We start from the raw sequence: 27,947 nt of genomic DNA on the forward strand, positions 1-27,947 counted from the left end.
GGCGTTGGCTTTCTGGGTTTCAGTTTCCTGCGTCCTCAGGCGGGTCTTCAGATCAGAGATGTCAGCCTCAAGCTTCTTGCAAGCAGCCTGCACAATTTCCGGGTTATAGTATGAACAGTTACTATGCAAATTTAAAGTCCCAAGCGCTTTCCAAGCAAAGACACTTGGCACTTGGGGGCTAATGCATGTTGAAAGTCTCTATCTACAGATTACCGGTTCATGGAAGTAAGCCGGAAGTTAAGTCTACAACATATTCTGTCATAAGTAGTAGACTTGGGGGCTAGAGTATGGTAAAGAGGATTATGCAGTAAGCAGTAGAGTGGTACCTCAGACTTCTGTTGTATCTGTTTCACCATGTCGATCTCCAAGTCCCGGCTGCTGTGCACTTGATTGACATAGCCGGAGATGATCTCTCCAATGCTCAGGTTGGTGTAGTCTGTGACGTCCAGCTTGGCCCGGTGGCGCGCTAGCAACTCCTCCTTCGCAGAGCACTTAGCCAGTGCAGTGGGTCTCCCCGGCTCGACAAACTCCGTCCGGGTGATTACCACGTCCGGGTCATCGACCGGTTGAGCCGGGCTGGAGATATCCGGGTTGGTGGAAGTCTCCATGGCCGGCTCATCAACTGGAATGGTGGCGTCAGGAGCAGAAGCAGCTGGCGGCTCTTGAACTGAAACCTCTGGCTCAGGCAAGACCGTCTCTTCGAACGGCTTATTCTTCTTTGCTCTTTTACTGAGCTTTGCTTGAGCACTGAAAGGACAAGAGGTTAGTACAAAAGTATGAGTAAAGATAAAGCACAGCAAGGGATGATCATCATTACCCGGGTACGGTCTTGAAAGCCGGCAAATTCGACTGCATCGAGTCACCAAAGGAAGGAGATGTTTCGTGATAATTTGAATCAGAAGAATTGAGAGGTTGACGTATAACACCCGCCAGAGGATGAAAAGGATATAAGTTGGAGATAACCTCGGTCCGGCGCTTCCTTGATGCCTTAGGTAAGCCGGAGGAGAGGTCAGCATCCTTGTTGGTCCGGGTGTGCCGCCGGCTCTCATGAATCTGTTGCTTCAAAAGAAATTGAGGATCTTGATAAGCTAAAGGATGTGAAAATATTACTTTCCGGGTTACCCTTCGGACTTTCAGCCTTGGCAAGGGCTCCGAGTCGGAGGAAAGTGTCATTACCTCTTCAACCACCAGGTTACTTGCTCCGGTGTCATCCTGTTGATGAACAGTATTGATAAAGGTGGACAGAAATAAACAAGAAATGCAACAAGAGCTCACAGGTTCAGGGGTTACCTCTGACTCGGAGCTGTCACTCAGTTGAAGCAGCTCTGAGGCAGTGGGCCTGCTTCCCTTCTTGCGGGGAGCGGCTCTCTTAGCGGCTTTCTTAGCCTTTCTGGCCTTCTTGGCCGCCTCATGGTCATATTTGACCTTCCAGAATTTGTCATCAGCCTGAAAAATACAATGACGGTTTCTTAAGGTTCAGATGAAAGCTATTTACAAAAGAAAATAAGATGTTCAGATCAGCGGCTTACCGCTGGGGCCGGGTTGGTCTTGCAGAAGGGGCTTAAGCCGGTCCTCCCGCAGTCTGCGAAGCTCTCGTTCAAGAGAGCCTTGGTCATGTCCTCAGCAACGTCTTCAGGAAGATCGTTGCGGCTGTGTCTCGGGGGGTCATCTTTCCGGCCCGTGTACTCACACATTAAGCCGGGGCGGCGGTTTAAGGGGATCACCCGCCACGAGATCCAGACTCGGACCAGATCAATGCCATTAAGGCCATTTCCCAGGAGAGCCTTGATTTTGTTGATGGTGGCGATCAGAGGTTGGCGCTCCCCTGAGTTAACTTGTCTGACAGAGGGTGAGTTGGTTCCAGACGCGAAGGACGAAAGCCGGGCAGCGGGCTCTCGTCAGCCGGCGACGTGTCTTGGCAGTAGAACCACGTCTGGTTCCAGTCCTTTGGGTGGCTTGGCGGCTCGGCGTAAGGAAAAAGGCAGTCTCTCCGTCGCTGAATGGAGATTCCACCAAGTTCTAAGCTCGGCCCGTTGGCGCACTCGTTCTGGCGGTTCAAATAGAACAGCTCTCTAAAGAGTAGAAGGCTGGGCTCCTCTCCAAGGTAGACCTCGTAGAACACTTGGAAGTTGCATATGTTCGACACCGAATTGGGTCCTATATCTTGTGGCCGCAGGTCAAAGAAATTCAGTACATATCTGAAGAACTTTGAGCCGGGCGGTGCGAAGCCCCGGCTCATGTGATCCGCAAATATTACCACCTCCCCGTCCTTTGGCTGTCGTCTCTCCTCTGACGGGTCAGGGGCGCGGTAAGACATGACGTCCTTCTTGGGCAGGTAACCCGTCTTCACAAAATCTGCTAAGGTTTCGTCGGTGACGTTGGACCTCATCTAGTTGCAAGTGATGGGTGCTTTGGGAGCTTTGGGAGGCATGGTGAAAGTCGGAAGCCTATGATAAAAGGAAATGTCCGGTTTAATTATAAGCCGGAGGGAATTTACAGTTCAATGTTTAAAGTGGCGGCTTATGAAGGGGCCTAATGACATATACCTAAGTGCATCGGGTTATCTAAGCCGCTGGAGGTATTGAGAGTAATTCAATCGTCTACAACCTCGTTCTAAATGAGCCGGAAAATTTTACGGCGCGTGGCTTCTTTTGAGCCGGAAGGTTTTACGGTGCGTGGCTTCTTTAAGCCGGAAATGTAAACCGCCATGACTCAGCAGGTGCAGTTTTTTACTAAGTGTGGTGAAAACAGGTTTCACACATCGCAATAACTAATTTGGATCAAAACAATCGGCTAAAAAGGAAAGTTTCTAGACCTAAAACAGACGCAAAGGAAGTTCTTGGGTTCGAACGGAGCCTTTATACAGTGAAAAGAGATCTATTTGCATTTGAAATGGGTGCCAAACAGCTACCGCGTTGTTTTTATACTATCTTCAGATCAAGAAAGGGCGGCGGTGGTGAAATCTATGAAGAGTTCATGACGAACAGCGAAGAACACCGGTGAACTCAAAAATCTTAATGCAAATCTAAGGAACGGAGAGGAAGGAACTTACAGACGCAGGTGTGCTGTGAGGGTTCGCCGCGGTTCTCTGGACGGTTCAGGGTGATGCAGCGGCCAAGGTCGACGAGGACGCGGAGCTCTGTTGCGGCGGCGGCGGCGGCGGAGCTCGAGCAGCGCAAGAGTAGCGAGAGGAAGAGGACGACAGAAGGGGGAGAATGGAAAAGACCCGAGGGTCGGGCTATTTATAAGGCCAGACTCATAAGTGGGCGCGAGAAACGAGGAGGCCACGGCGCGGTTATCTCACCATAAAACGCCTCGATTTTCGGGATGACAGTAAAGATAAATCCGTTGCGAATATGGTGGAGTAATAAACGGACTTAATGGAAGATGACGTCACGGCGGATTACCCGGAATCCAGAGGATGACGTCACGCCGGGTTATGGCCTTCACACAATTGTAAGCCGGAGATTTTCTGTCGAAAGGATTGAAGATTGACATGAGCCGGCTCAAATCAATCTGGGGCCTAATGTTGAGGATATAACCCTTAGAGTCACCCGCCCGGCGGGGCCGGGTTACACATAAGGATCATTACCTGAAGCCCGGCGCCAAGCTTGAAGACGGTGGGCCAAAGATGGGCTTAAGACCCGGAGATGGCTTAAGGCTCGTAGTTACAACCGTCATTATGATAGAACTTGTAGTGTAAGGCAAGAATAGTTGAGAGTCCGAGCCGGACACTCTTATGAGCCGGCCGGGATTCTCAGAAACTGTTGGGCGTCAACCTCTTTATATAAAGGGACGACCCGGCAGCGGTTTAGGGGTAAGAAAGATCTCGTCGAGAGCCAGGCATAGCAGTTAAGCTCCCTGGTCATCGAAACCCTAATCAATACCACCTCAACTGGACGTAGGCTTTTACCTTCACCGTAAGGGGCCGAACCAGTATAAACCCTCGTGTTCCTTGTCCCGTTTAACCCCTTCAAGCTTCCTAGCGGCGATGGCTCCACGACTAAGTCCTAGCTTGAGGACATCTGCCGTGACAATTCCACGACAGCGCCCGAGCTCGGGCCAGATCGAGATCCACTCCGGTTGACTTTTTCTCTCCCCCCCCCCGTCTTTGATTTTGACAATAAGTGCCCATGTTCATCGCATCATAACTCTCTGCATATAGCTTCGTTCCACGCGTGTAATATGTCAAATTGTTCGTCTCATGATGCTCTACACTTTGTTCAATTGCACCATGTTCATTAGAGGCCATATTGATGCCCAAATCTCTGGTGCAAGAGTGCTACTTGCTGTTATCTGATGTTACTTAGCAGAACTTGGAGATTTGTTATTTTTGTATCATTTAATCTGTACATCTTATGGGCATGAGCTCTGCATGTGTTTTGTTGTATGCCATGCCATCTTTCCAGGGGTGTATGCCATGTATTTTTGTGATCTCTGTGGTGACTAGCACAAGCATGCAAACTAGGCTCCGTAATGTTTCTGATTTCAGAGTCTTAGTGATTTCTCTAAGTCCTTGTCTGCTGTTATTTTGTTGCCATGTAAACTTGACGCTACACAGAGATCCATGCATATTTTGGAGATGTTCAGTAGGGATGTTTTATAGATATTGTTCTAATTGATCCATTTCTGCCCTTGTTTGCAATTATGGAGTGCCATAGCATGACTCAAATATTGCTCTATTTTTGCTATAAAATATTTCTGGCAGATTCTTAACATGATATGCAATTTTGCCAAGCTTATTGTAGTTGATCCATACATGCTATGTATCCGTTCTTGCCATGGATAGCTTCATAAACATGCCTTCTTACTGTAGGTATGCTTCTTTTGTCATGCATTACTCTGTAGTGAGTGCATCAAGCTCACAAAGATGCCTTCATATTATTGTTTCTGCCATGCTCTGTTTTCTGCCAAGTCTGGAACCTGTTAACGAAACTTGCTATGTTTACATGGTTGCCATCATATCTTCTGGTCCTTTTTGGCTTATGGTCAGTAAGGGACTTTTGTCATATGCATTTAGCAGAATACTGCCATGCCTTGTTTTTCCATGTTAAGTTCCTGTAGCATGTTGATTTCGTGCTCGGAACATTGCTACCTGATGCTGTTTTCTGCCATGTCCAGTAATTTCACCAAGTCTGTGATCCCGTTATCTTTTGCACTTTTGCCATGCTTGTTTGAGCTTGTTATGTTGTAATCTAGCCGTAGCTCAGTGTTCATCTTTTGTCAAGCATCTCCTGTAGTTTACTGCCATATGGTTTGTTGCTATGTTGAAGTGTTGTAGCATTGTTACTTGTTGCATTTTAAGTACTATCATGCTGTTAATCGCAGATTCGTGTCATTCTTGTTTTGCTTGCCATTTGCAAACCGTGCATCCGTTTCCGGTGATCTTTATATCGATTTCGACCGAAATTATCTCATCTTTCCAGTGGCATGCTTGGTTTGCCAAGTTACTGCCTTGTTCATCATTTTTCTTCCGGAGCACGCATATGCATCATATCATATCTGGCATATCATTTATGTATTGCATCATGTTGCTTGTGCATTCCCCGTGATTGATTGTGGTTCCATTGTTTGTGTTCTTGTCTTGGGTAGAGCCGGGAGACGAGTCCGTGAATGAGGAACCTGTTGAGTACGCTTACGAGGATCAAGCTTTCGACAACTCTGAGAACCTTGCAGGCAAGATGACCCCCCCCCCCTCGAAATCACTTCTATCTTTGCTTTGCTAGTTGTTCGTTCTATTGCTATGCTGCGCTACCTACCACTTGCTATACCATGTCTCCCATATTTCCATGTCAGCCTCTAACCATCCTTTCCTAGCAAACCGTTGTTTGGCTAAGTTACCGCATTTGCTCAGCCCCTCTTATAGCGTTGCTAGTTGCAGGTGAAGTTGAAGTTTGTTCCATCTTGGAACATGGATATGTTGTGATATCACAATATCTCTTGTTTAATTAATGCATCTATATATTTGGTAAAGGGTGGAAGGCTCGGCCTTATGCCTGGTGTTTTGTTCCACTCTTACCGCCCTAGTTTCTGTCATACCGGTATTATGTTCCTTGAGTTTGCGTTCCTTACGCGGTTGGGTGATTTATGGGACCCCCTTGACAGTTCGCCTTGAATAAAACTCCTCCAGCAAGGCCCAACTTTGGTTTTACCATTTGCCACCTAAGCCTTTTCCCCCGGGTTTTCCCGAGCCCGAGGGTCATCTTTATTTAAACCCCCGGACCAGTGCTCCTTCGAGTGCTGGCCCAAACCGAGCGATGTCTGGCGCCCCCTGGGCAACCAGGGTCTATGCCAACCCGACATCTGGCTCATCCGTTGTGCCCTGAGAACGAGATATGTGCAGCTCCTATCGGGATTTGTCGGCACATTCGGGCGGCTTTGCTGGTCTTGTTTTACCATTTTCGAAATGTCTTGTAAACCGGGATTCCGAGACTGATCGGGTTTTTCCGGGAGAAGGTTTATCCTTCGTTGACCGTGAGAGCTTATGATGGGCTAAGTTGGGACACCCCTGCAGGGTATTATCTTTCGAAAGCCGTGCCCGTGGTTATGAGGCAGATGGGAATTTGTTAATGTCCGGTTGTAGAGAACTTGTCACTTGACCCAATTAAAATACACCAACGGTGTGTGTAGCCGTGATGGTCTCTTCTCGGCGGAGTCCAGGAAGTGAACACGGTTTGAGTTATGAATGACGTAAGTAGGAGTTCAGGATCACTTCTTGGTCATTGCTAGATGACGACCGCTCCGTTGCTTCTCTTCTCGCTCTCTTTTGCGTATGTTAGCCACCATATAGGCTTATTGCTTGCTGCAGCTCCACCTCATTACACCATCCTTTCCTATAAGCTTAAATAGTCTTGATCTTGCGGGTGTGAGATTGCTGAGTCCTCGTGACTCACAGATTCTACCAAAACAGTTGCAGGTGCCGACGATGCCAGTGCAGATGATGGGATCGATCGGGGATCTAGCATTCGGGGTTATCTTATTTTCATTTGGATCTTAACCGTAGCCGGTCTATGTGTGTATTTTGGATGATGTATGATTATATTTATGTATTGTGTGAAGTGGCGATTGTAAGCCAACTCTTTATCCCTTTCTTGTTCATTACATGGGATTGTGTGAAGATGACCCTTCTTGCGACAAAACCACAATGCGGTTATGCCTCTAAGTCGTGCCTCGACATGTGGGAGATATAGCCGCATCGTGGGCGTTACACCCCATGCGTGTGTCGACTCACGCAAGCGTGACACATGCCCTCACGCGCGAGCCGGCACAGGCGGACGTGGCACACGCCCCACCTGCCGCGACCGGACCAGCCCAACGGGCGGCGAGGACGTCGACAGGTGGGTCAGGCTCACCCATCATGAGCGAGACCGCACGCGAAAAGGCCATCACACGTGCGCCCTCTTCTGCCAATGATGGTGGCCCTGGGTGCACCCTCGGTCTACGTCATGGACCACGAAGGCGGGTCGCCCGAGCGCGTGCCGTCCCTGAAGATCGGACATTGGGGAGAGCCCACGAGATGCCCTCACGGCATGCCAGCTGGAAACAGATAGCGTAGAGGTTCTCTTCACTCTCAAATCCCTCAGGAGGTTGGTACTCCAGCATTCTTTATAAGAGTAATGATACACACGCTCTTGTGTATTTGAGAAAAATGGGACGCAACAAAAACATCAATGATCATATTCAACAACTATTAGAGATATTAAAGAGATGTACCGCAACAAAACAGGCTAAGCAAGAACGAACATTCTCAGAAAAAACTTTGGGGCTTTTCAGCAAATATACCGCTTTGTTTGTTGATATCGTTGAAGGCCTTCAATCCTTAAGAAAAAACGATGATCTCTTCCCTTTCTTTGACGGGAATGGAGGTCTAATACAAATGTTCTTTCTCGAGGAAACATGAAGATAAGAACAAACAAGAACCTACCAGAACAAAACAAGAATGGGCATAATGAACCGCTTTTTCTCATCCCTGTTATATCTGTATGTTCGATTATGTATTCCACTATTAGGCGATCCTACGGAACAAGTATGCGACTCCACACGAATAGGTATACCGTCATGATACACGAATCCATTACACACAATAACGAACAACCAACACCTATATACATACACCATCGTTAGAATCTTGGCACAGTTCGGCAGTATAGGATCCGCGTACCCCCGCCACTGTTTGCTACAAATTATCTTCTTTACGAAAGCCAGCACGTTGAAGGATCCAACACCCAACACCGAAGGAAGGCACACCTATGCTTGGCTAGACACCCTCGTCGAGCAAGCAAAAAAAAGAGGCAAAGGCCATTGCCTCTTTATTCGTTGCAATATCTTTTACTAGGGTCTCACCACACCAAGCCACGAGGGCCGGCCTCTCATGGCGGCCGCTAGGGGTGGAAACGGATCGGATGTGGATCAGATAGTGCTCTTATCACTTCCATTTTCATATTTTCAAAACGAATACGAATCCGAATACGGATGTTACCGGATACGGATGCAGCTCGGATATTATTCGAATACGGATATGTATCGGATATTTTCTTGATTCGGAACGGATACGAATAATATCAACATATTGCTTAAGTAAATTAGTCGATAGCTATGGACCTGAAATAATCAACTTGTGACATACAATAAGTCAATGGTAAATAGGTTTATGAATAAATACTATTGTAATGCATAATAATTTATAAGTTTAATCATATAAAGAGTAAAATTTGACCCCTTATTTGGCTTTTATGTTGGATAATTGGAATACTGGGTCTAGAATTTTGAAAATTACCTCTCATAATCTTATTCGGATACGGATATATCCACTTCCATATCCATATTTGTGTCAAAATCTCCTACCATATTTTATTTTTTATCTGTTTAATAAATTCGGATACGGATAATTTTCATTTCCATTTTGGTTCGGATGCAGATGTTTCGGATACGAATAGGCATTTTCTCGAATACGAATATCGGATATTTCGGATTATCCGCTACCACTTTCCACCCCTAGCGACCGCCTCGAGTGACGAGAGGATCCTCGAAAGCAAGCAAAGAACAAGACCCGTGAGAGCGATTCTTCAAAGAGGAACACGCCTGCACAAACCAGAGAAACGGAACCCCGCAACCACCGGCACACCAACACGGTGAGTACCGGCATACCCCTAGACCTCCTGGCGACGGTAGAGTAAGCATCAGCACCATGCTAATTATCTTAACTAAAAGAAGTGTTTGGGAAGAATTGTGGGGGCCAATGGCTGTCGGCATTTACTTTGACCTGAGTTCGCCGCCTCACTCTAATTCTTGCAAAGGTTATTCCAAGGTATTTTACTGAATGGGATGCTAGCTGTTTAACGGTTTTTTATCCAATATAATGGGCATTTCCTGTGTTTTAAGGAAAAACTATCAAAACAGACAAACAAACAGTAGGAAAGTGAGGCTGTCCCGATTCAAGTTCTCACGAGTGAGAATATGAGTTCCCATTCACCTATCAGTTTTCCTTCAAAAGGGATCAGCTACCAACCCAGCAAGATTACACGAGAGACGTGGTAAATCAGAGTGAGAGAGGGGGAAAAGAGAGAAGCAAAATAGTGAACGCGTCGGTCTGCTTTAGTGTATTGTAAAAATAAAAAATCTTGCAAGAGAATGGCATCTTATTGCTTTTAATAAGGGAGAAAAGAAACTGAGAGACGGACGCAGGAGGGACAGAGGATAGAAAAGTGGCGGGCAAGTGCTCTCCCTCTGTGTGACCAGTGACCGTCGTCCAGAAGTAAAAATGGCTAACGCGCCAGTCCGCTTTAATCCAAAGAAAAGAAACCTTGCACCAAAATGGCAAAATGGCAGCTGGGTGCTTTGATAAATGAGAAAAGAGACGGGAGCGACGGACGGACGGGCCGAGACAGAGGAGAGGAAAGTGAGGCCACCAGCCCCTTCTACTTCCATTAAAACCCCACTCCCCTGCCTCGCACCTCCGGCTCCGGGACCCCGACGAACGCCGAGCAAGCCATTGTGAGGTACTCTCAGTCCGCCCCCAAATCCAGGCCTCTCTCTTCCTCGGCTTCTTCATGGCAGTCCCAAATCCCGTCTCTTTACCGCGGATTATCGCATCGTGCTGTTCTTCACTTTTTCTTCTGGAGTTGAGGGTTTCCAGAGTTTTTCTTTTCTTTTCACGAAACAGGATTCAGGGTTCTTCATGGAAGCCGCAAATCCCGTCTCTTTACCGCGGATTATCGCATCCTACCCCGTTCTTCACTTTTTCTTCTGGAGTTGAGGGTTTTTCAGACTTCCAGTTTTATTTTATTTTCAAGAAACAGGGATTCAGGGTTCTTCTGGAGTTGAGGGTTTCCAGTTTTTCTTTTTCTTTTCTCGAAACAGGATTCAGCGTTCTTCATGGACGTCGCAAATCTCGTCTCTTTACCGCGGATCGCGCGCTTGTGATCCTACTATTCTTCACTTTTTCTTCCGGAGTTGAGGGTTTTTCAGATTTCAAGTATTATTTTTCCCAAAACAGGGATTCAGGGTTTTGGGATGCAAGTTCTTGGCTTTCTTTCGTAATCGATAGAGGGGGTAAAGCGCGTAGGTTTTTAATAGTCGATCTGCTCGTGTACAGAGACTTCTACTTCTTGTTCTCTCCTTTATTTTGGCGGGTAATGATTTTTACATGCCGTGGTCATCATTTTTCACCAAGATTGGCTCTGCCTCTCAAGATTCTGTATGTTCTTGACCCAACAGTATGGCATGATAGTTACAATTTTTGTGTGCCTACCGTGGTTCTTTAGTACTGGTAGTCTATATGATAATGTGCTACCTTTACCTGAGATTGGCTCTACCTGATGATTTAATCTCACTTGCAGAGGAGGAGAGAAGAGGAAGGGGCAGATCTATGGGCAACTGCAAGAGTTCATGTATGTATGCCTAGCCAATCGTGATGTTTAGACTGTGTCCTTAATAAACCAAATAAAAGTTAGATGTTTGGACTCTGTCTTCTAAAAACCAAATAAAAGCTTGATGTTTGGACTTTGTCTTTTAAAACTGTAAAAGTTAGATGTAATTTACAGCATTAAATCCTTGGAAAAAGTCAAGGCAGGAATATGAAATCCTAGCTCTTAATTGAAGATGGCTAGCTAGTATGTTGAGTATATCACTCTCCTTATCTAGAAACACGAAGTTGTTTGAGTGCTGGTCTTGATGTCTTGTTGATTAGAAGCGGTAGTACAGGTTAATGACATACTATAAGAAAGTACAAGTATTTCTGCTTTGTTCTACCCCTAATTGATGACTTGAATAACTATATGCGTTCAAGATTTTGATTCATTTAATCAGGACACGAAGAACTTATGTGCTGTTGTTCATTCTTGCGGTTGTTGATATTGTACTCTGTTCATTTGGAACTGCAACATGCACATGACTCTTCTCATAGCATGTTCTCTCTTTCCTTGTTTTCTAATTTTGAGTTATTGCATTTGTGCAAATATCAGCTCGTGCACGCCTAGGAAAGGCCCATGTCGTTCCGGATTCAGAATGGAGGATGCAGGACTTTGGAAAGACCCATGTTCCTGATTTAGAATGGAGGATTAATGACTTCTCATCGCTGCTTGAGACAGGAGCTAAGTCAGCAAAATCTGACGCTTTTCACTGCTCTGGGTATAACTGTTATGCACCATAATTGCAGAAGAAACTCTGCAATATTCATGTATTAGCTGTAAATACCATCTAGCTTATTTTCGTAGAAGATAATTATATGTTATCCATATACACATTGATTTAGGATGCCATTTACTAACAATGATGTTTCAATCGATCATCGATGTAATCAAATTAGCAATCACAATCTCATAAACAAACAGTCAGAGGCTAAAACTTGATATGGTGCATGAAGTGAAGAAATTAGACTTCATTCCTACTTCAGTTATGAATTCTAGACTGACTTTGGTTTCTTCGCATGATTTCCTTTACCAGGTACCTGCACGTGAGTCCAATGCATAAGGAAATTGGTTCTGAAACGCAATATGTTGCTCTTCGTCTTAAGACATCCGAAGCAAGCATGGTGCCAGGTCACACGGTGCATGTGGTTTTTGAGTTGTCAATATACAACCATACAAAAGGAATGTACTGCGGATGCAAAGGTAGTCTCATGGATGTGTTTTTTCAAGCACATCCATCATATTACAGCTACAAATCCATAGTCCTTTGTGTGTCATAAGTTTGAGAATTAAATACCATGATTCCATCATTACAAGTCATCAACATCTGTAAATATCGAAATATGATCAAATACAACGTTTTACCATTAACAAGTCGCTTGAGACATTAATAAAGTGGCTGCATGCATTGCCCAGATGCAGAGGCCGGGGGTCTTCCTCCTTTTCTAAAAGAAAAACGTTAACAAGTCTCTTTGTATTTTCTTTGCTGTCAAGTTTCTCTGTAGACCTTCAGGAATTTGGAAGGTTCAGATGGCATACACATGTTTCTCACTTGAGACATTACAAGTTTCTCTGTAGACATTACAAGTTTCACACTTGGGACTATTATGGTTCAGATGGCATACACATGTTTCTCTTTAAATCTGATTATCATTATTTGGATGTAATTCACTACCTTGCTTTCTTAGCTAGGGTGAAGGTTGGTTAGATATTATTTGGTATATTTTTGTCTTGCATACAAGTTCTTCATTCTCTAATATTCTAACTTTACCTAACTGCAGATACCTACAACTTTCATTTCAAGAATACCTACTCGAAGGAGCAATGCTTGATTCCTCTTCAGGAGCTACTGAAATCATCTGCTTTTCTAGTTGATCATAGCTGTGTCTTCGGTGTGGAGATATTAAAAATTGATGTCTCTTCTCCTGAAAAGATGGCTGTTGTGGTTCAGAAGAAGGATACCACAGTTCAGAACCTCTTTGTTCAGAAGAAGGGGTTCGTCAAAAGGACATACACTTGGAACATGAACAATTTCCTTGACCTGGACTTGGATCACTTTGTTCGCTCTCCTACATTTGAAGTTGACGGGCATAAATGGTATGCACCTGTTACTAGTTAGGCAGTTACATCACAAATGATTTATATAAATGGTATGCATGTGTTATCCAACATTTTAGCTTACAAGTATCCGTTAGCTTACCATACCTGGTCACTGTACGAACTTTTTTACTCTTTTATGCCAATGGACATTAGCGATGGCCAGATCTTTGTGCAAGGCAAGGTCCTTCAGATATTATAACTGGACATTTTAGCTTGATACAACCAAAGAACTGTTAGTATATTTACAGATATGCGTAGCGCATTCCAGTTTCAGTAGAAACATATTTTTGGATTCACGCTGCACCAAAAATTCTGAAACAATGTAGTACTAAAATATATGTTGAATAAAAGCTAGAAATTTCATTTTCATGTATATATTTGGTACCACCCGTTCTTGTATGTGCCACATACCATCGATTATTTTCTCAGATTGTTTTTGTGCAACATTGTACTCCATTATCTTGTACTGTAGTGAACTGGTGATGTTTTGTTTATATTTTTTTGTACAATTGTAATGCCACCATGTTGTGTCCAAAGTTAACCTGCATACAGCCAAGCTCAGCTACAACTTTCTGATTTCAGTAACTAACCACATTCTTCAAATACATTTTTCCGGGTACCAAATTATTTTTGAAGTTACAGTTCCCATTTTCTTCACAGGTACGTCCGCATCTATCTGCGTGGTGACAAGTACAGCACTGATTGCCTCAGCTTGTACTTATACCTGGATGCATCGGATGAGCTCCATCTCGAGTCCAAGAAGGTGGTTGTAATGACTCTGTCCATCCTGGACCAAAAGAATGGGAAACACTTGACTGCAACTTCAGGTTCAGCTCTCCTTAGCAAGTATCAGTGCTAGCAGCTAGTGTCTGTAACCTCATGATGATTACAGTTCCATCTTACTTTTATGGTGATCGCAGGTCTCTTAGTGTTTACGGGTGGATGCGGCTGGGGATGGGCTGATTTCCTTGGACTCAAGAATCTCAAGGACCCGTCGGGAGGCTATGTTGTGGGATCGAGCTGCGTTGTGAAGGCGGATCTCACTATCGTTGGTTCATCCAATGATGGTTAGATGTTTACCTCATGGCCTGATGGAGAGATAATGCCCTTACATCCTACTTATAACTAGACTTCTATTTGAGATAATGTTGTGGTAGCACTACTAAAAACTTGTGGGATGATTTAGTAGTAATGAGCTGGATTTGAGACGTAAGATGATTTCACGCATATATTTCTAGATATATGCATCGAACAGATTATGTCATCGGAAGTACTTCTATATGCATGGATGATGCAACTATGTTAGCTTGATGTTTGGTTCAGCTGACCATGTTATCTCTCGCTTAGTTTTTGTGCATCATGGATGTTCCCAGTTGATGAATCATATAGTCATATGGTTCCATGTCAAGCACTTTGCGTCTATAATTTATGTTGAGAGCGAAGGTGTTTCATAGTTTCATTTGCCCTCCGTCCAGTGGCGGTGCTTCATGGTGACTATGATGTCAAACCACACCATAGAATTAAGGTTTGCAACCTATCTTTTAATACATTTAGATACAGTTTGTGTACGCATAAACTGAAGTAGTAGGCAAAGTGCGGCGCCACGCCACGTGTCTCAGTGCCCATTGTTAGATTAGTTATCGTTCATTGGGTCGTTATTCTTATTTGAAAGATCAAGTGAAAAATGGTAAGCAGCAGCTGTAGTAATGTTAATGGAAGAACAGGGTGTTGCGTTAGCAGGTGCCACGGAGTACATCTTGTGTTCTAATAAATGGATGCGCCAGTTTTCCATCACGCATTTTTAAGAATCTTTACGAAAGTGACTGTGCCAATGCAATATTACTCATTCATTCAGGTTCCAGTAGAATATCTAATAGAACATATTCTAGCAAAAGCCACATAGGTTAGTCTGCAAATACAAATATTGGCTTCAGATAACTGCAAAGAGCTGAAATATGGGACAGAGATAAACACAACATGAAAAGGCAAAATGCATACACAGGTTTCAGATAACTACAAAGAGCTGAAACAGGTTAGTCATATCAGTAGAAGAACAGTGATGTTCAATATTCTTTCCTGCAAAGGAAAAGGGAGCAATTAATTAATGAAGCTCAGATTCAGGCAAAGTGAGACACCGCTAGAGCAACTGCTAGAGCGCATAGATGATTTCCTAGTACACAATATTTCTAGTCACATTTTTAGGAACTCAATGATCATCTTCAAGGAGAATTTTAATCCTCTTCATGAGGTCACTCTGAAACAGCCACATAGAGCTATCCATGGGAAAAGACTGGCAGAGGAAGATAAACACATATCTTGAAAGTTTGTCAGTGTCGAATCTTGTATAGTGTTCGGTACCAATAAACCACTCACATAGATCACTTTTTTAAAAACTGGAAAATTCAAGCAAAATTTATCTGTAGGTCCCAATAAGTTTTGCCGAGAGAGTTCCTAATTGTGTAATGGCCCATAGTGATATTTACAAACCTAATAGTGAATAAACAATGTCGCAAGATGAACAATTCTCTTGATTGGGAATGATTAATACATACTGAGATCTCAATTGTTGCACTCTGTCATGGTGAAAAGGAAGTAACAAACTACTCCCCTTCCAGTAGTGATCTCAGTATTACTAAAGTAGTGATCTAAAAAATCTTATAGTATTACTTTACAGAGGGAGTAGTTTTTTATCAAAAGGCATTCCAGTCGAACATGGATCTGAGCATCCTTAACAATGCTTAATTTTTTTTTTCATCATCACACAAATAGACCAACAATTTCTCACCCTTCACAATTTATGGAAGATGGCCTCACAATATGACCTGCATCATTTTTGTATCAGTAGACGGATGGAGAAGGTACATTAAATACAAAGAAACAACTGGAACCGAACCCAAAAACATAAAAGATGGATAGTAAGTTGTCCAGATATCATAGTTTGTTATCTAAAAGGAAAAGCGATGTCAAATAAATAGAAATCTTTCCATACAAAGAGTGGAACCTGTTAGAAAGGCTGGTATCTGAGATTTTACATATATGTTATCTAGAAGACATCACCTTAGATCTAAAAGAAGAATTCATGCGTGTTACAAATAGCATTTGACTGCAAGCTAGAAGAATATATTACCAGGGTAGATCATATTAAGGGACTAAGAACTACAATGCTTGCAGGATAATTTTTTATTGTGAATCAACACAGAACTGCAAATTCAGAAATATGTTTGCTTGCATATTGACTGACCGCTCCACCTAAATTCAATGATAATTGGTGACCAAAACAGAGCATATTATTTTCATCAACTTCATCTATCACCCCACAAAGTCCCAGAGTGCAAGAAGGATGACTTGCCCATAAATCACTATCTATTTTTGAAATTCTCAAGTAGCGAGCAAATAAATGCCAACTGACTTCGTCAATTTGAATTATGTTGTCCTCGATCAAAGACATCGGACTGGATATCTGCAACACCAATCCTCAAATTCAATATGACACATTTGTGGAAAAAATTTGAGCATCTCAACCTTCAACAGAAGGCCCGCATGAGTATATATTAGCCTGGCAGGGCACACCTCCTGCTAGCGCATACATTGGAGAGATCGAACATGGTGTTCACGTAAGGAACAACCAACAGATCGTATATGAGAGGTTTAAACAGAAGATAAGATTATAGGAGATATACTAAAGTCCTGCCAACTAACTACTCCTGTTATGTGCGCCTAACAATATATGTGCGCCAACTAACCAGAATCATGTATGTTTTACATCCCCCCATAATCAGAACCTGCCAAGTTCAGATTACGCTTAAATTTCTCAAATAGTCGTGTAGGCAATGCTTTAGTAAAACCATCAGCAAGTTGGTCTTTAGAGGGCACAAACCGAATCTCTAATTCCTTGTTGGCAACTCTTTCTCGAACAAAATGATAGTCTATCTTAATGTGCTTGGTTCTTGTGTCGGTGTACAAAAGTAGGGGTCTTTTTTGCACCCCTTTACTTGTGCGCGGGCAGTCGCAGCCCCACGCCCCTGGCCACACTTGGCGGGGCAGAGGAAGCAAAGGCACAAGGCAACCAGAGCAACGCTAAGACAGAGACACAAAGAGCAGAGGGGCGAGGTGAACTTCCCCGGCAAGGCCCTTGCCGGGGCAGCCTCCACAACCCCGGCAAGAACCTTGCGAGGGCAACTTGCCCAACAGCAGCAGGGCTGCCACCCTCGAGCCTGAGAGTTCCAACACCATCAACCACATTGAAACCAAGGCTCGGGAGGCACCTCCATGGTGACATGCAGATCTTTGTGAAGACCAGAAGCATACAAGATCAGATGAGAATCGGAAGACGACGATCCTCGGCAAGATCCTTGCCGAGGGTACCCACGAGACCCCTGGCAAGCCCCTTGCCGGGGACGACCACAACGCCACGGCAAGACCCTTGCTGGGGCCTCGGCAAGACTCTTGCCGAAGACATCCGCGGGGCCGCAGCCAGGCCCACATCTGCCAAAGCTCCGCCGCCGTTCCCATGCAGCTGCCAGCCCATCAACTAGGCGAGCACCTGCGTGGCGGCATGCGGCCTCTAGGCCAATTCAGCAAGCACCTGCGTGGTGGCATGCAGATACTCGTGAAGACCCTACCACCACGCCAACTCAGCAGCCTGCCAGCTTACATGGCGCTGCATGCCTCGTTGGCCTGGACGCGTGTCGGAGCAAGGCGGAGCGGCGACGGACGGGACGGGCCTCGTTACCGCCCCCGATAAAGCAAGAGGACACCTAATTAGCACATTTAATGCGCTTTGTCCTGTAATGACAGGCGATAAGCTTGTGCACTGTATAGCTTTCCACCTCCTGTGTGCCACTGTGGCAGCCCCTTTGCCTATAAAAGGAGGCCCGCGGCGTACTGGGAGAGGATTCGGATCTTTTGGGCGACGCACGCACCGTAGCTAGTTCAAAAGCTCAAGAACACTCAAATATACACCAAAGCAGGACTAGGGTATTACGCATCCTCGCGGCCCGAACCTGGGTAAACGATCTTTGTGCTAGCTCCTAGACCCGCTCTTTGCACAACCCCGCGCCCGCCAACCGTAGAAGGGGTTCCAGTGATCCCATAGGTATCGTTTCCCCTGACATCTTTAGCGTGCCAGGTAGGGGGCGCAGTTGTGAAAATCCGGTCTAGTTGGCGCAGCGGCTTCATCGTGGTCGTCACTCCAAGGAAGAAGACGACCGAATGAGCGACATCATCTACAGACACAGCAACCGCGAGTATGGCGACAGAAAAGCTAAGTCATGCAAAACTTTGAATAATTTCTTTATGTATAAGGTTATTCTCCTTGGAGATCGCGCTCTTTGTATGGAAAACCTGTACGCAATGGGGCCCTTCCGCTATTGGCAACGCCTTTGTTCCGTTTCGAGTCCGCTCAACAGTTCGAACGGCCGCGTCGAGATCGGCGGGGTAGCCTTCCGCTATTGGCAACACTCTCGTTTTGTCTCGAGTCCGCTCGACGGTTCGAGCGGCCGCGTTGAGAGCGGTAAGGTGGTCTGCCTGGCAGCAAGCACACCCGGCAGGCTATCGGGGATCCGTCCTCGAGGCGCCGCGGCTTGGGTTTACGCGCCGGCAAGCCTACCCAATTAACGTAGGGTGGGCATACAAAGAGAGATCAAACAGGAAAATAACATGCACCGTTTCAAAGTACTGCAGAGTTATATTACATCAATTGTTGCTGCGGTTCTAACTAAAGATAAAAATTGTCTTGGTCATGAACCTGCAGCGGCGATGAGAAACGGGGTGCCTAGTCCCGGCGCTGGCCCTCTATCCTCCGAACTCCGTCGACATGGCTGATGATGGGCTCGATACGCTCCTCGAGCGTCGCGAGGTCCACACCCTCCGACAAGCTCTCCAGCGCGGCGTCGAAGTCGAGGTTTGGGTTCCAGTACGCCACCTTGGTGAGAACCTTGGTCATGGCACCCCGGCAAAGCTTTCGGGCCTCGTTGGCCAGAGAAGTCGCTCTGTTAGAGAGAAACTGCTCCAAGAACGCCCTCGAAGAACAGGGTCAGTTTGGCGTTGGGACTCACGTTCGGCTCCGGGGCGTACCTCACGTTTGGCATCCCCATGGCCGCCAGCATCGTGGTGATCCTGCCGGCCACGTCGGCGAGGCGGCTGATCCAGAGGTTTTCGCCCTTCACGTAATCCTCGTGGTTGGTGGCGTCATTCCTCCGCAGCTGCCTCTCGTCCTCCAGGGCCTTGGTCAGGGTCTTCTCCCGGGCCCTGACCTTCGAAAGCGTCCCCTCAAGACCCTCCAGCTTCAGCTTCAGGTCTTTGACGGAGTCGTTGGCCTTGGAGAGCTGCTCAGCTTTGCCGAGGACTGCCGCCTGCGCCTCCACCAAGGTGCCGTTGAGCGTGTCTTTCTCCTTCGCCAGTCCCAGGACCTGTTCCTTCAGACCATCCCGCTCCACCTCCAGCTCCTTCACCTTGCCGGCATGGACCCGGGCCTGAGCATTGAGTGCCTCCTTGTGCCTCTGCTCCAGCTCCTGGGTCCGCTGCGTGGCAAGCTTCTTGACCTCCTCATCCTTGCCGCGGAGGGTGGCGGCGAGCACCTTCTCACGGGCGGCAAGGTCCTCCTCCTGGGAGTTCAGCTCGGCCTGGTGCTGGTGCCGAGCGGCCTCGTCCTTGGCAGCCTGTTCCTTCGCCACCTCCTGGGTTTTCTCGACATCGGCCTTCAGCAGGATAAGCTCCTGTTTGCGCTCAGCCAACAAATCCTGGGCAACCTTCAGTTCCACGTGGGCCTGGCGGAACCAGGCCTGTGTCTCAGCAACGCGCCCCGCGAGATCCGCCTCCGCCTTGTCCACCGCCGCCATCCTGGACTTTGCCTTGTCCAGGAGGGCACGGTGGAGCGCATGGAGCTTCTGGAAGTTGGCGCTCATGCCCCGAAGGAGCTGCTCCTCTTGGGAATCGCCGCCACCGGCGCTCGATTCGTCAACAACCTCAAGCCCGGCGGCGGCGAGCACCTCGTCATCGAACACCTCCCCCTCGGTGGGCGCCCTGGTGCTCGCCGTCCTTGGGAGGTGGACGAGTAGGTCGTCGCTCACCTTCAGGTACTTGCCCGAGCCAGAGGCAGCGGAGGAGGAAGGTTGGTCGTCAACCACCCCCTCCCTGGCAGGCCCCGTGCTGGCCTCCTCGGCAGCGACCTTGCCGGCCTCCTCGGCAGCGGCCCTGTCGGCCTCCCCGGCAGGCCCCTTGGTGGCCTCTTCGGTGGCAGTCTTGGCAACCTCCCCGGTGGTGATCTTGTCCGCCTCGGCCTTGGTGTCCCTGGCGACCTCCTCGATGACGGTATCGATGTTCTCCTGGTCCGCCGAGGAAGCGCCTAGATACCAAGAAGGAGGATGAGGCAGAGCCAGATCAAAGTTCAAAAAAGTTCAAAAGAAGAAGGAGAAAGAACAGGGACGGGAAGCAAGCGAACTTACCAGCACCAGGCTGGGAAGAAGTGGCACCCTCCCCACCAACGTTCGTTGCCGGGGTGGAATCACCAGGACCCAAGTTCGTCTCCTCCTCCTCCATAGGCGGGGGCTCGGCGGTTGATGCCCTTGCCGGGGAAGCCCCTCGGGGCGGCATAGTCAAGAGGGGCGGCGTGTTGGGGGTGGCCCTCGGCGGCTCCTCCTACCGCCATTCTTCTCCTGCAAACCCGGCAAGATCAGCATCAAGGATTCACACCCCAAAGTTCATCAAGGGAGGAGTGAGCGATGGACTTACGCTGGGGGCTGAAGCGGGGGCTGCGTCGAGGGCTGTTGTCCGAGCTGCTCTCCACCACCAGCGGCGTACTCGAAGTACCTGCCGGGGGCTTGTCGCCCGTCGAGGCCTTGGCCCTCTTCGCCACCCTCTGCGCCAGCGTCTCCGTGTCCCTGTGGAGACAATATCAAATTAAAGAAAGATGACACATGAGTAAAGTCGGGAGATAATGTGGGGGGGGGGGGAGATACTTACTCTTCCTCCACCTCCTCCTCCACTGGCTTCCTCTTCCTCCTTGGGCTGAGAGACCCAAAATCGAAGATGACCTCTGTGTCGACATTTGCGGGAGGAGGGGAAGGGGATGGAGACCGATGACGCTTGGACGAAGAAGAGGCAGTCGCTTTCTTCTTCACCACCGCGGCCTTCACCGCCTTCTTCGCCGCCGCGGCCCTCATCTGGCGCACGGGCTGCTCCTGGACCTGTTGCCGCGGCACGGCCCTGCCGGGCCGAACTGGTTCGCCAGAGCCAGCCCGGCACAGGACGCGTCTCCTCCCTGGGGCCGGAGGGTCGTCGGCCTCGGCCTCCCCCTCGGTCGATTCTTCGACCACATCTTCGACAAGAGGAGCCCCGGCGCCGGCACTGCTGGCCTCCCCAGCAGACTCCACCCATCCGGCGAGCTCCTTGTCCTCCGCGGCCGCGCCGGCCTCGTCCTCCACAGCGCCAACGCTGCCGGCCTCCCGGGCAAGCTCCGCCTCTGCCGCCCCGGCGGCAATATAATCCAGCTCCTCCTTGGTGGTATCCCGGATAAGCGCTGGCTCATCACGGACGTACTTCTCCGACAAGCTGTCAAAAAATTCCTGCACCCGCTCCGCTCCCGGCTCGACCCAGCTCGGGTCAAGGCCGTGCGCATTGAAGTCCGGCATCATAGCAATGATGTCGGTCTGGCGAGAATTGTTGCTCAGCGGGACCACTCCCGCCGGCAACCCAAACAAGGGCCCCTTGACGGCCTTGCTGGCCTTCGCGGCCGGTCCTCTCAGCCCTGCCGTCGTGGTCTACGTCGAGATGGAAGAGCCTCTGGCAAAAGTGGGCATGCCCCATCACCGTGAAGTTGTGGTTCAAGCCAGGGCGGAGCCTCATGACGTCAGTCGCGTTCCTGTAATCCCAGGCCGGCCTCCCCTTGTTATGCAATGGGGCGATCCAGCGGCGGATGAAATCGGCCCCAATCATTTCAAGGGTGAGCCCGACCACGGTTAGGCGATGGATCCTGGTGGTGGCCACTGTTGGGGAACGTAGCAGAAATTCAAAATTTTCTACGCATCACCAAGATCAATCTATGGAGTAATCTAGCAACGAGGGGAAGGGGAGTGCATCTACATACCCTTGTAGATCGCGATGCGGAAGTGTTGCAAGAACGCGGATGAAGGAGTCGTACTCGTAGCGATTCAGATCGCGGTTGATTCCGATCTAAGCGCTGAACCACGGCGCCTCCGCGTTCAACACACGTGCAGCCCGGTGACGTCTCCCACGCCTTGATCATGCAAGGAGAGAGGGAGAGGTTGGGGAAGACTCCGTCCAGCAGCAGCACAACGGCATGGTGGTGATGGAGGAGCGTGGCACTCCAGCAGGGCTTCGCCAAGCACTGCGAGAGACGAGGAGGGAGAAGGGTAGGGCTGCGCCAAAGAGAGATATGTTCTCGTGTGTATGGCAGCCCCAAAACCCCCACTATATATAGGGGAGGGGGAGGGGCTGCGCCCCCATCTAGGGTTCCCCCCCAAGGGGTGCGGCCAGCCCTAGATGGGAGTTGGAGGGGCGGCCAAGGGGGGAGAGAGGGGGGCACACCACTAGGTGGGCCTTAGGCCCATCTGAGCCTAGGGTTTCCCCCTTCCCCCCTTCCTGCGCCCTGGGCCCCTTGTGGGAGGCGCACCAGCCCACCTAGGGGCTGGTCCCTTCCCACACTTGGCCCACGCAGCCCTCTGGGGCCGGTGGCCCCACCTGGTGGACCCCCGGGACCCTCCCGGTGGTCCCGGTACATTACCGATAGCACCCGAAACTTTTCCGGTGACCAAAACAGGACTTCCCATATATAAATCTTTACCTCCGGACCATTCCGGAACTCCTCGTGACGTCCGGGATATCATCTGGGACTCGGAACAACATTCGGTAACCACGTATATCTATTCCCTATAACCCTAGCGTCATCGAACCTTAAGTGTGTAGACCCTACGGGTTCGGGAACCATGCAGACATGACCGAGACGTTCTCCGGCTAATAACCAACAGCGGGATCTGGATATCCATGTTGGCTCCCACATGTTCCACGATGATCTCATCGGATGAACCACGATGTCGGGGATTCAATCAATCCCATATACAATTCCCTTTGTCAATCGGTATGTTACTTGCTCGAGATTCGATCGTCGGTATCCCGATACCTTGTTCAATCTCGTTACCGGCAAGTCTCTTTACTCGTTCCGTAACACATCATCCCGTGATCAACTCCTTGGTCACATTGTGCACATTATGATGATGTCCTACCGAGTGGGCCCAGAGATACCTCTCCATTTACACGGAGTGACAAATCCCAGTCTCGATTCGTGCCAACCCAACAGACACTTTCGGAGATACCTGTAGTGCACCTTTATAGCCACCCAGTTACGTTGTGACGTTTGGTACACCCAAAGCATTCCTACGGTATCCGGGAGTTGCACAATCTCATGGTCTAAGGAAATGATACTTGACATTAGAAAAGCTCTTAGCAAACGAACTACACGATCTTGTGCTAGGCTTAGGATTGGGTCTTGTCCATCACATCATTCTCCTAATGATGTGATCCCGTTATCAACGACATCCAATGTCCATGGTCAGGAAACCATAACCATCTATTGATCAACGAGCTAGTCAACCAGAGGCTTACTAGGGACATGGTGTTGTCTATGTATCCACACATGTATATGAGTTTCCTATCAATACAATTCTAGCATGGATAATAAACGATTATCATGAACAAGGAAATATAATAATAACCAATTTATTATTGCCTCTAGGGCATATTTCCAACAGTCTCCCACTTGCACTAGAGTCAATAATCTAGTTCACATCACCATGTGATTAACACTCACAGGTCACATCACCATGTGACCAACATCCAAAGCGTTTACTAAAGTCAACAATCTAGTTCACATCACTATGTGATTAACACTCAATGAGTTCTGGTTTGATCATGTTATGCTTGTGAGAGAGGTTATTAGTCAACGGGTCTGAACCTTTCAGATCCGTGTGTGCTTTACGAATATCTATGTCATCTTGTGGATGCTACCACGCGCTACTTGGAGCCATTTCAAATAACTGCTCTACTATACGAATCCGGTTTACTACTCAGAGTCATCCGGATTAGTGTCAAAGTTCGCATCGACGTAACCCTTTACGACGAACTCCTTTTCACCTCCATAATCGAGAAAATTCCTTAGTCCACTAGATACTAAGGATAAGTTTGACCGCTATCATGTGATCCATTCCCGGATCACTATTGTACCCCTTGACCAACTGATGGCAAGGCACACTTCATGTGCGGTACACAGCATAGCATACTGTAGAGCCTATGTCTAAAGCATAGGGGACGACCTTCGTCCTTTCTCTCTCTTCTGCTGTGGTCAGGTCTTGAGTCTTACTCAATACTCACACCTTGTAACACAGCCTAGAACTCCTTCTTTGCTGATCTATTTTGAACTCTTTCAAAAAACATGTCAAGCTGTGCGTTCTTTGAAAGTATCATCAGGCGTCTTGATCTATCTCTATAGATCTTGATGCCCAATATGTAAGCAGCTTTATCTAGGTCTTCCTTTGAAAAACTCCTTTCAAACAACCCTTTATGCTTTCCAGAAATTTTACATCATTTCGAATCAACAATATGTCATTCACATATACTTATCAGAAATGTTGTAGCGCTCCCACTCACTTTATTGTAAATACAAGTTTCTAACAAACTTTGTATAAACCCAAAAACTTTGATCACTCCATCAAAGCGTATATTCTGACTCCGAGATGCTTGCTCTGGTCCATGGAAGGATCGCTGGAGCTAGCATACCTTTTAGCATCCTTAGGATCGAAAAAAACCTTTCTGATTGTATCACATACAACCTTTCCTTACGAAAACTGGTAAGGAAACTTGTTTTGACATCCATCTGCCAGATTTCATAAATGCAGCTAATGCTAACATGATTCCGACGGACTTAAGCATCGCTACGGATGAGAAAATCTCATCGTAGTCAACTCCTTGAACTTGTGAAAATACTCTTTGCCACAAGTCGAGCTTCATAGACGGTAACATTACCGTCCATGTCCGTCTTCTTCTTAAAATCCATTTATCTCAATGGCTTGCCGATCATCGGGCAAGTTCACCAAAGTCCATACTTTGTTCTGATACATGGATCCTATCTCGGATTTCATGGCTTCTAACCATTTGTCGGAATGTGGGCCCACCATCGCTTCTCCATAGCTCGTAGGTTCATTGTTGTCTAGCAACATGACTTCCAAGACAGGATCACGTACCACTCTGAAGTAGTACGCATCCTCGTCGTCCTACGAGGTTTGGTAGTGACTTGATCCGAAGTTTCATGATCACTATCATAAGCTTCCACTTCAATTGGTGTAGGTGCCACAGGAACAACTTCCTGTGCCCTGCTACACAGTAGTTGAAGTGACGGTTCAATAACCTTATCAAGTCTCCACCATACTCCCACTCAATTCTTTCGAGAGAAATTTTTCCTCGAGAAAGGACCCGTTTCTAGAAACAATCACTTTTGCTTCCAGATCTGAAATAGGAGGTATACCCAACTGTTTTGGGTATTCTATGAAGATGCATTTATCCACTTTGGGTTCGAGCTTATCAGCCTGAAACTTTTCCACATAAGCATCGCAGCCCCAAACTTTTAAGAAACGACAACTTAGGTTTCTCTAAACGGTGTCGTCTCAACGGAATTGCGTGGTGCCCTATTTAAAGTGAATGCGGTTGTCTCTAATGCCTAACCCATAAACGATAGTGGTAAAGAGACATCATGGTATGCACCATATCCAATAGGGTGCAGTTATGATGATCGGACACACCATCACACTATGGTGTTCCAGGCGGTATTAATTGTGAAACACTTTCCACAATATCTTAATTGTGTGCCAAACTCGTAACCCAGATATCTCTATGATCATATCATAGACATTTTATCCTCTTGTCACGACGATTTTCAACTTCACTCTGAAATTACTTGAACCTTTCAATAATTCAGACTTGTGTTTCATCAAGTAAATATTCTCAGCATCTACTCAAATCATCTGTGAAGTAAGAACATATCGATATCCACTGCGTGCCTCAGCACTCATTGGACTGCACACATCAAATGTATTACTTCCAACAAGTTGCTCTCTTGTTCCATCTTACTGAAAATGAGACCTTTCAGTCATCTTGCCCATGTGGTATGATTTGCATGTCTCAAGTGATTCAAAATCAAGTGAGTCCAAACGATCCATCTGCATGGAGTTTCTTCATGCATATATACCAATAGACATGGTTCGCATGTCTCAATCTTTTCAAAAACGAGTGAGTCCAAAGATCCATCTACATGGAGCTTCTTCATGCGTTCTATACCAATATGACTCAAATGGCAGTGCCACAAGTATGTGGTACTATCATCACTATTTTATATCTTTTGGCACGAACATGTGTATCACTGCGATCGAGATTCATTTTAGGTGCAAGACCATTGAAGGTATTATTCAAGTAAACAGAGTAACCATTATTCTCCTTAAATGAATAACCGTATTGCGACAAACATAATCCAATCATGCTCAACGCAAACACCAAATCTCGATGGTAGAGGGAGCATGCGATGCTTGATCACATCAACCTTGGAAACACTTCCAACACATATCGTCATCTCACCTTTAGCTAGTCTCCGTTTATTCCGCAGCTTTTATTTCGAGTTACTAACACTTAGCAACCGAACCGGTATCTAATACCCTGGTGCTGCTAGGAGTACTAGTAAAGTACACATTCATATAATGTATATCCAATATACTTCTGTCGACCTTGCCTGCCTTCTCATCTACCAAGTATCTAGGGTAGTTCTGCTTCAGTGACCGTTCCCCTCATTACAGAAGCACTTAGTCTCGGGTTTGGGTTTAACCTTGGGATTCTTCACTAGAGCAGCAAATGATTTGCTGTTTCATGAAGTATCCCTTTTGCCCTTGCCCTTCTAGAAACTAGTGGTTTTACTAACCATCAACAATTGATGCTCCTTCTTGATTTCTACTTTCGCGGTGTCAAACATCGCGAGTTGCTCAAGGATCATCATGTCTATCCCTGATATGTTATAGTTCATCACGAAGCTCTAATAGCTTGGTGGCAGTGACTATGGAGAACCATCACTTTCTCATCTGGAAGATTAACTCCCACTCGATTCAAGTGATTGTAGTACTCAGACAATCTGAGCACATGCTCAACGATTGAGCTTTTCTCCCTTAGTTTGTAGGCTTAAGAAACTTGTCAGAGGTCTCATACCTCTCGACGTGGGCACTAGTCTGAAATTCCAATTTCAGTCTTCGGAACATCTCACATGTTCTGCGACGTTTCAAAAACGTCTTTGGTGCCACAATTCTAAACCGTTAGCATTACGCACTGAACTATCATGTAGTCATCAAAACGTGTATGTCAGATGTTCCGCAACATCTACAGACGACGCTGAGGTTCAGCACACCGAGCGGTGCATTAAGGACATAAGCCTTCTGTGCAGCAATGAGGACAATCCTCAGTTTACGGACCCAGTCCGCATAATTGCTACTATCAACTTTCAACTAAATTTTTCTCTAGGAACATATCTTAAAGCGTAAGCTATGACATAATTTGTAAAGAACTTTTGACTATGTTCATGATAATTAAGTTCATCTGATTATTTAATGAACTCCCACTCAGATAGACATCCCTCTAGTCATCTAAGTGATACATGATCCGAGTCAAACTAGGCCGTGTCCGATCATCACGTGAGACGGACTAGTCATCATCGGTGAACATCTCCATGTTGATCGTATCTGCTATACGACTCATGTTCGACCTTTCGGTCTCTTGTGTTCCGAGGCCATGTCTGTACATGGTAGGCTCGTCAAGTCAACCTAAGTGTTTCGCATGTGTTCCGAGGCCATGTCTGTACATGCTAGGCTCGTCAACACCCGTTGTATTCGAATGTTA

At 47.0% G+C, this 27,947-nt stretch overlaps 1 protein-coding gene across 1 annotated transcript; it reads left to right on the plus strand.

Annotated features, from left to right (window-relative positions):
* The first annotated feature begins 9,810 nt into the window (after positions 1-9,810).
* LOC123181156 (uncharacterized) lies at positions 9,811-14,329 on the plus strand. Its single transcript, XM_044593398.1, has 7 exons — positions 9,811-9,998; positions 10,839-10,889; positions 11,463-11,628; positions 11,944-12,110; positions 12,689-13,004; positions 13,668-13,834; positions 13,928-14,329. Exons 2-7 carry the CDS (start codon positions 10,868-10,870, stop codon positions 14,077-14,079), a joined length of 990 nt encoding a protein of 329 aa, XP_044449333.1. The 5' UTR covers positions 9,811-9,998; positions 10,839-10,867; the 3' UTR covers positions 14,080-14,329.
* The last annotated feature ends 13,618 nt before the right edge of the window (positions 14,330-27,947 follow it).

Source organism: Triticum aestivum, chromosome 1D (genome assembly GCF_018294505.1).
Source record: "Triticum aestivum cultivar Chinese Spring chromosome 1D, IWGSC CS RefSeq v2.1, whole genome shotgun sequence".
Classification (NCBI taxonomy): Eukaryota; Viridiplantae; Streptophyta; class Magnoliopsida; order Poales; family Poaceae; genus Triticum; species Triticum aestivum.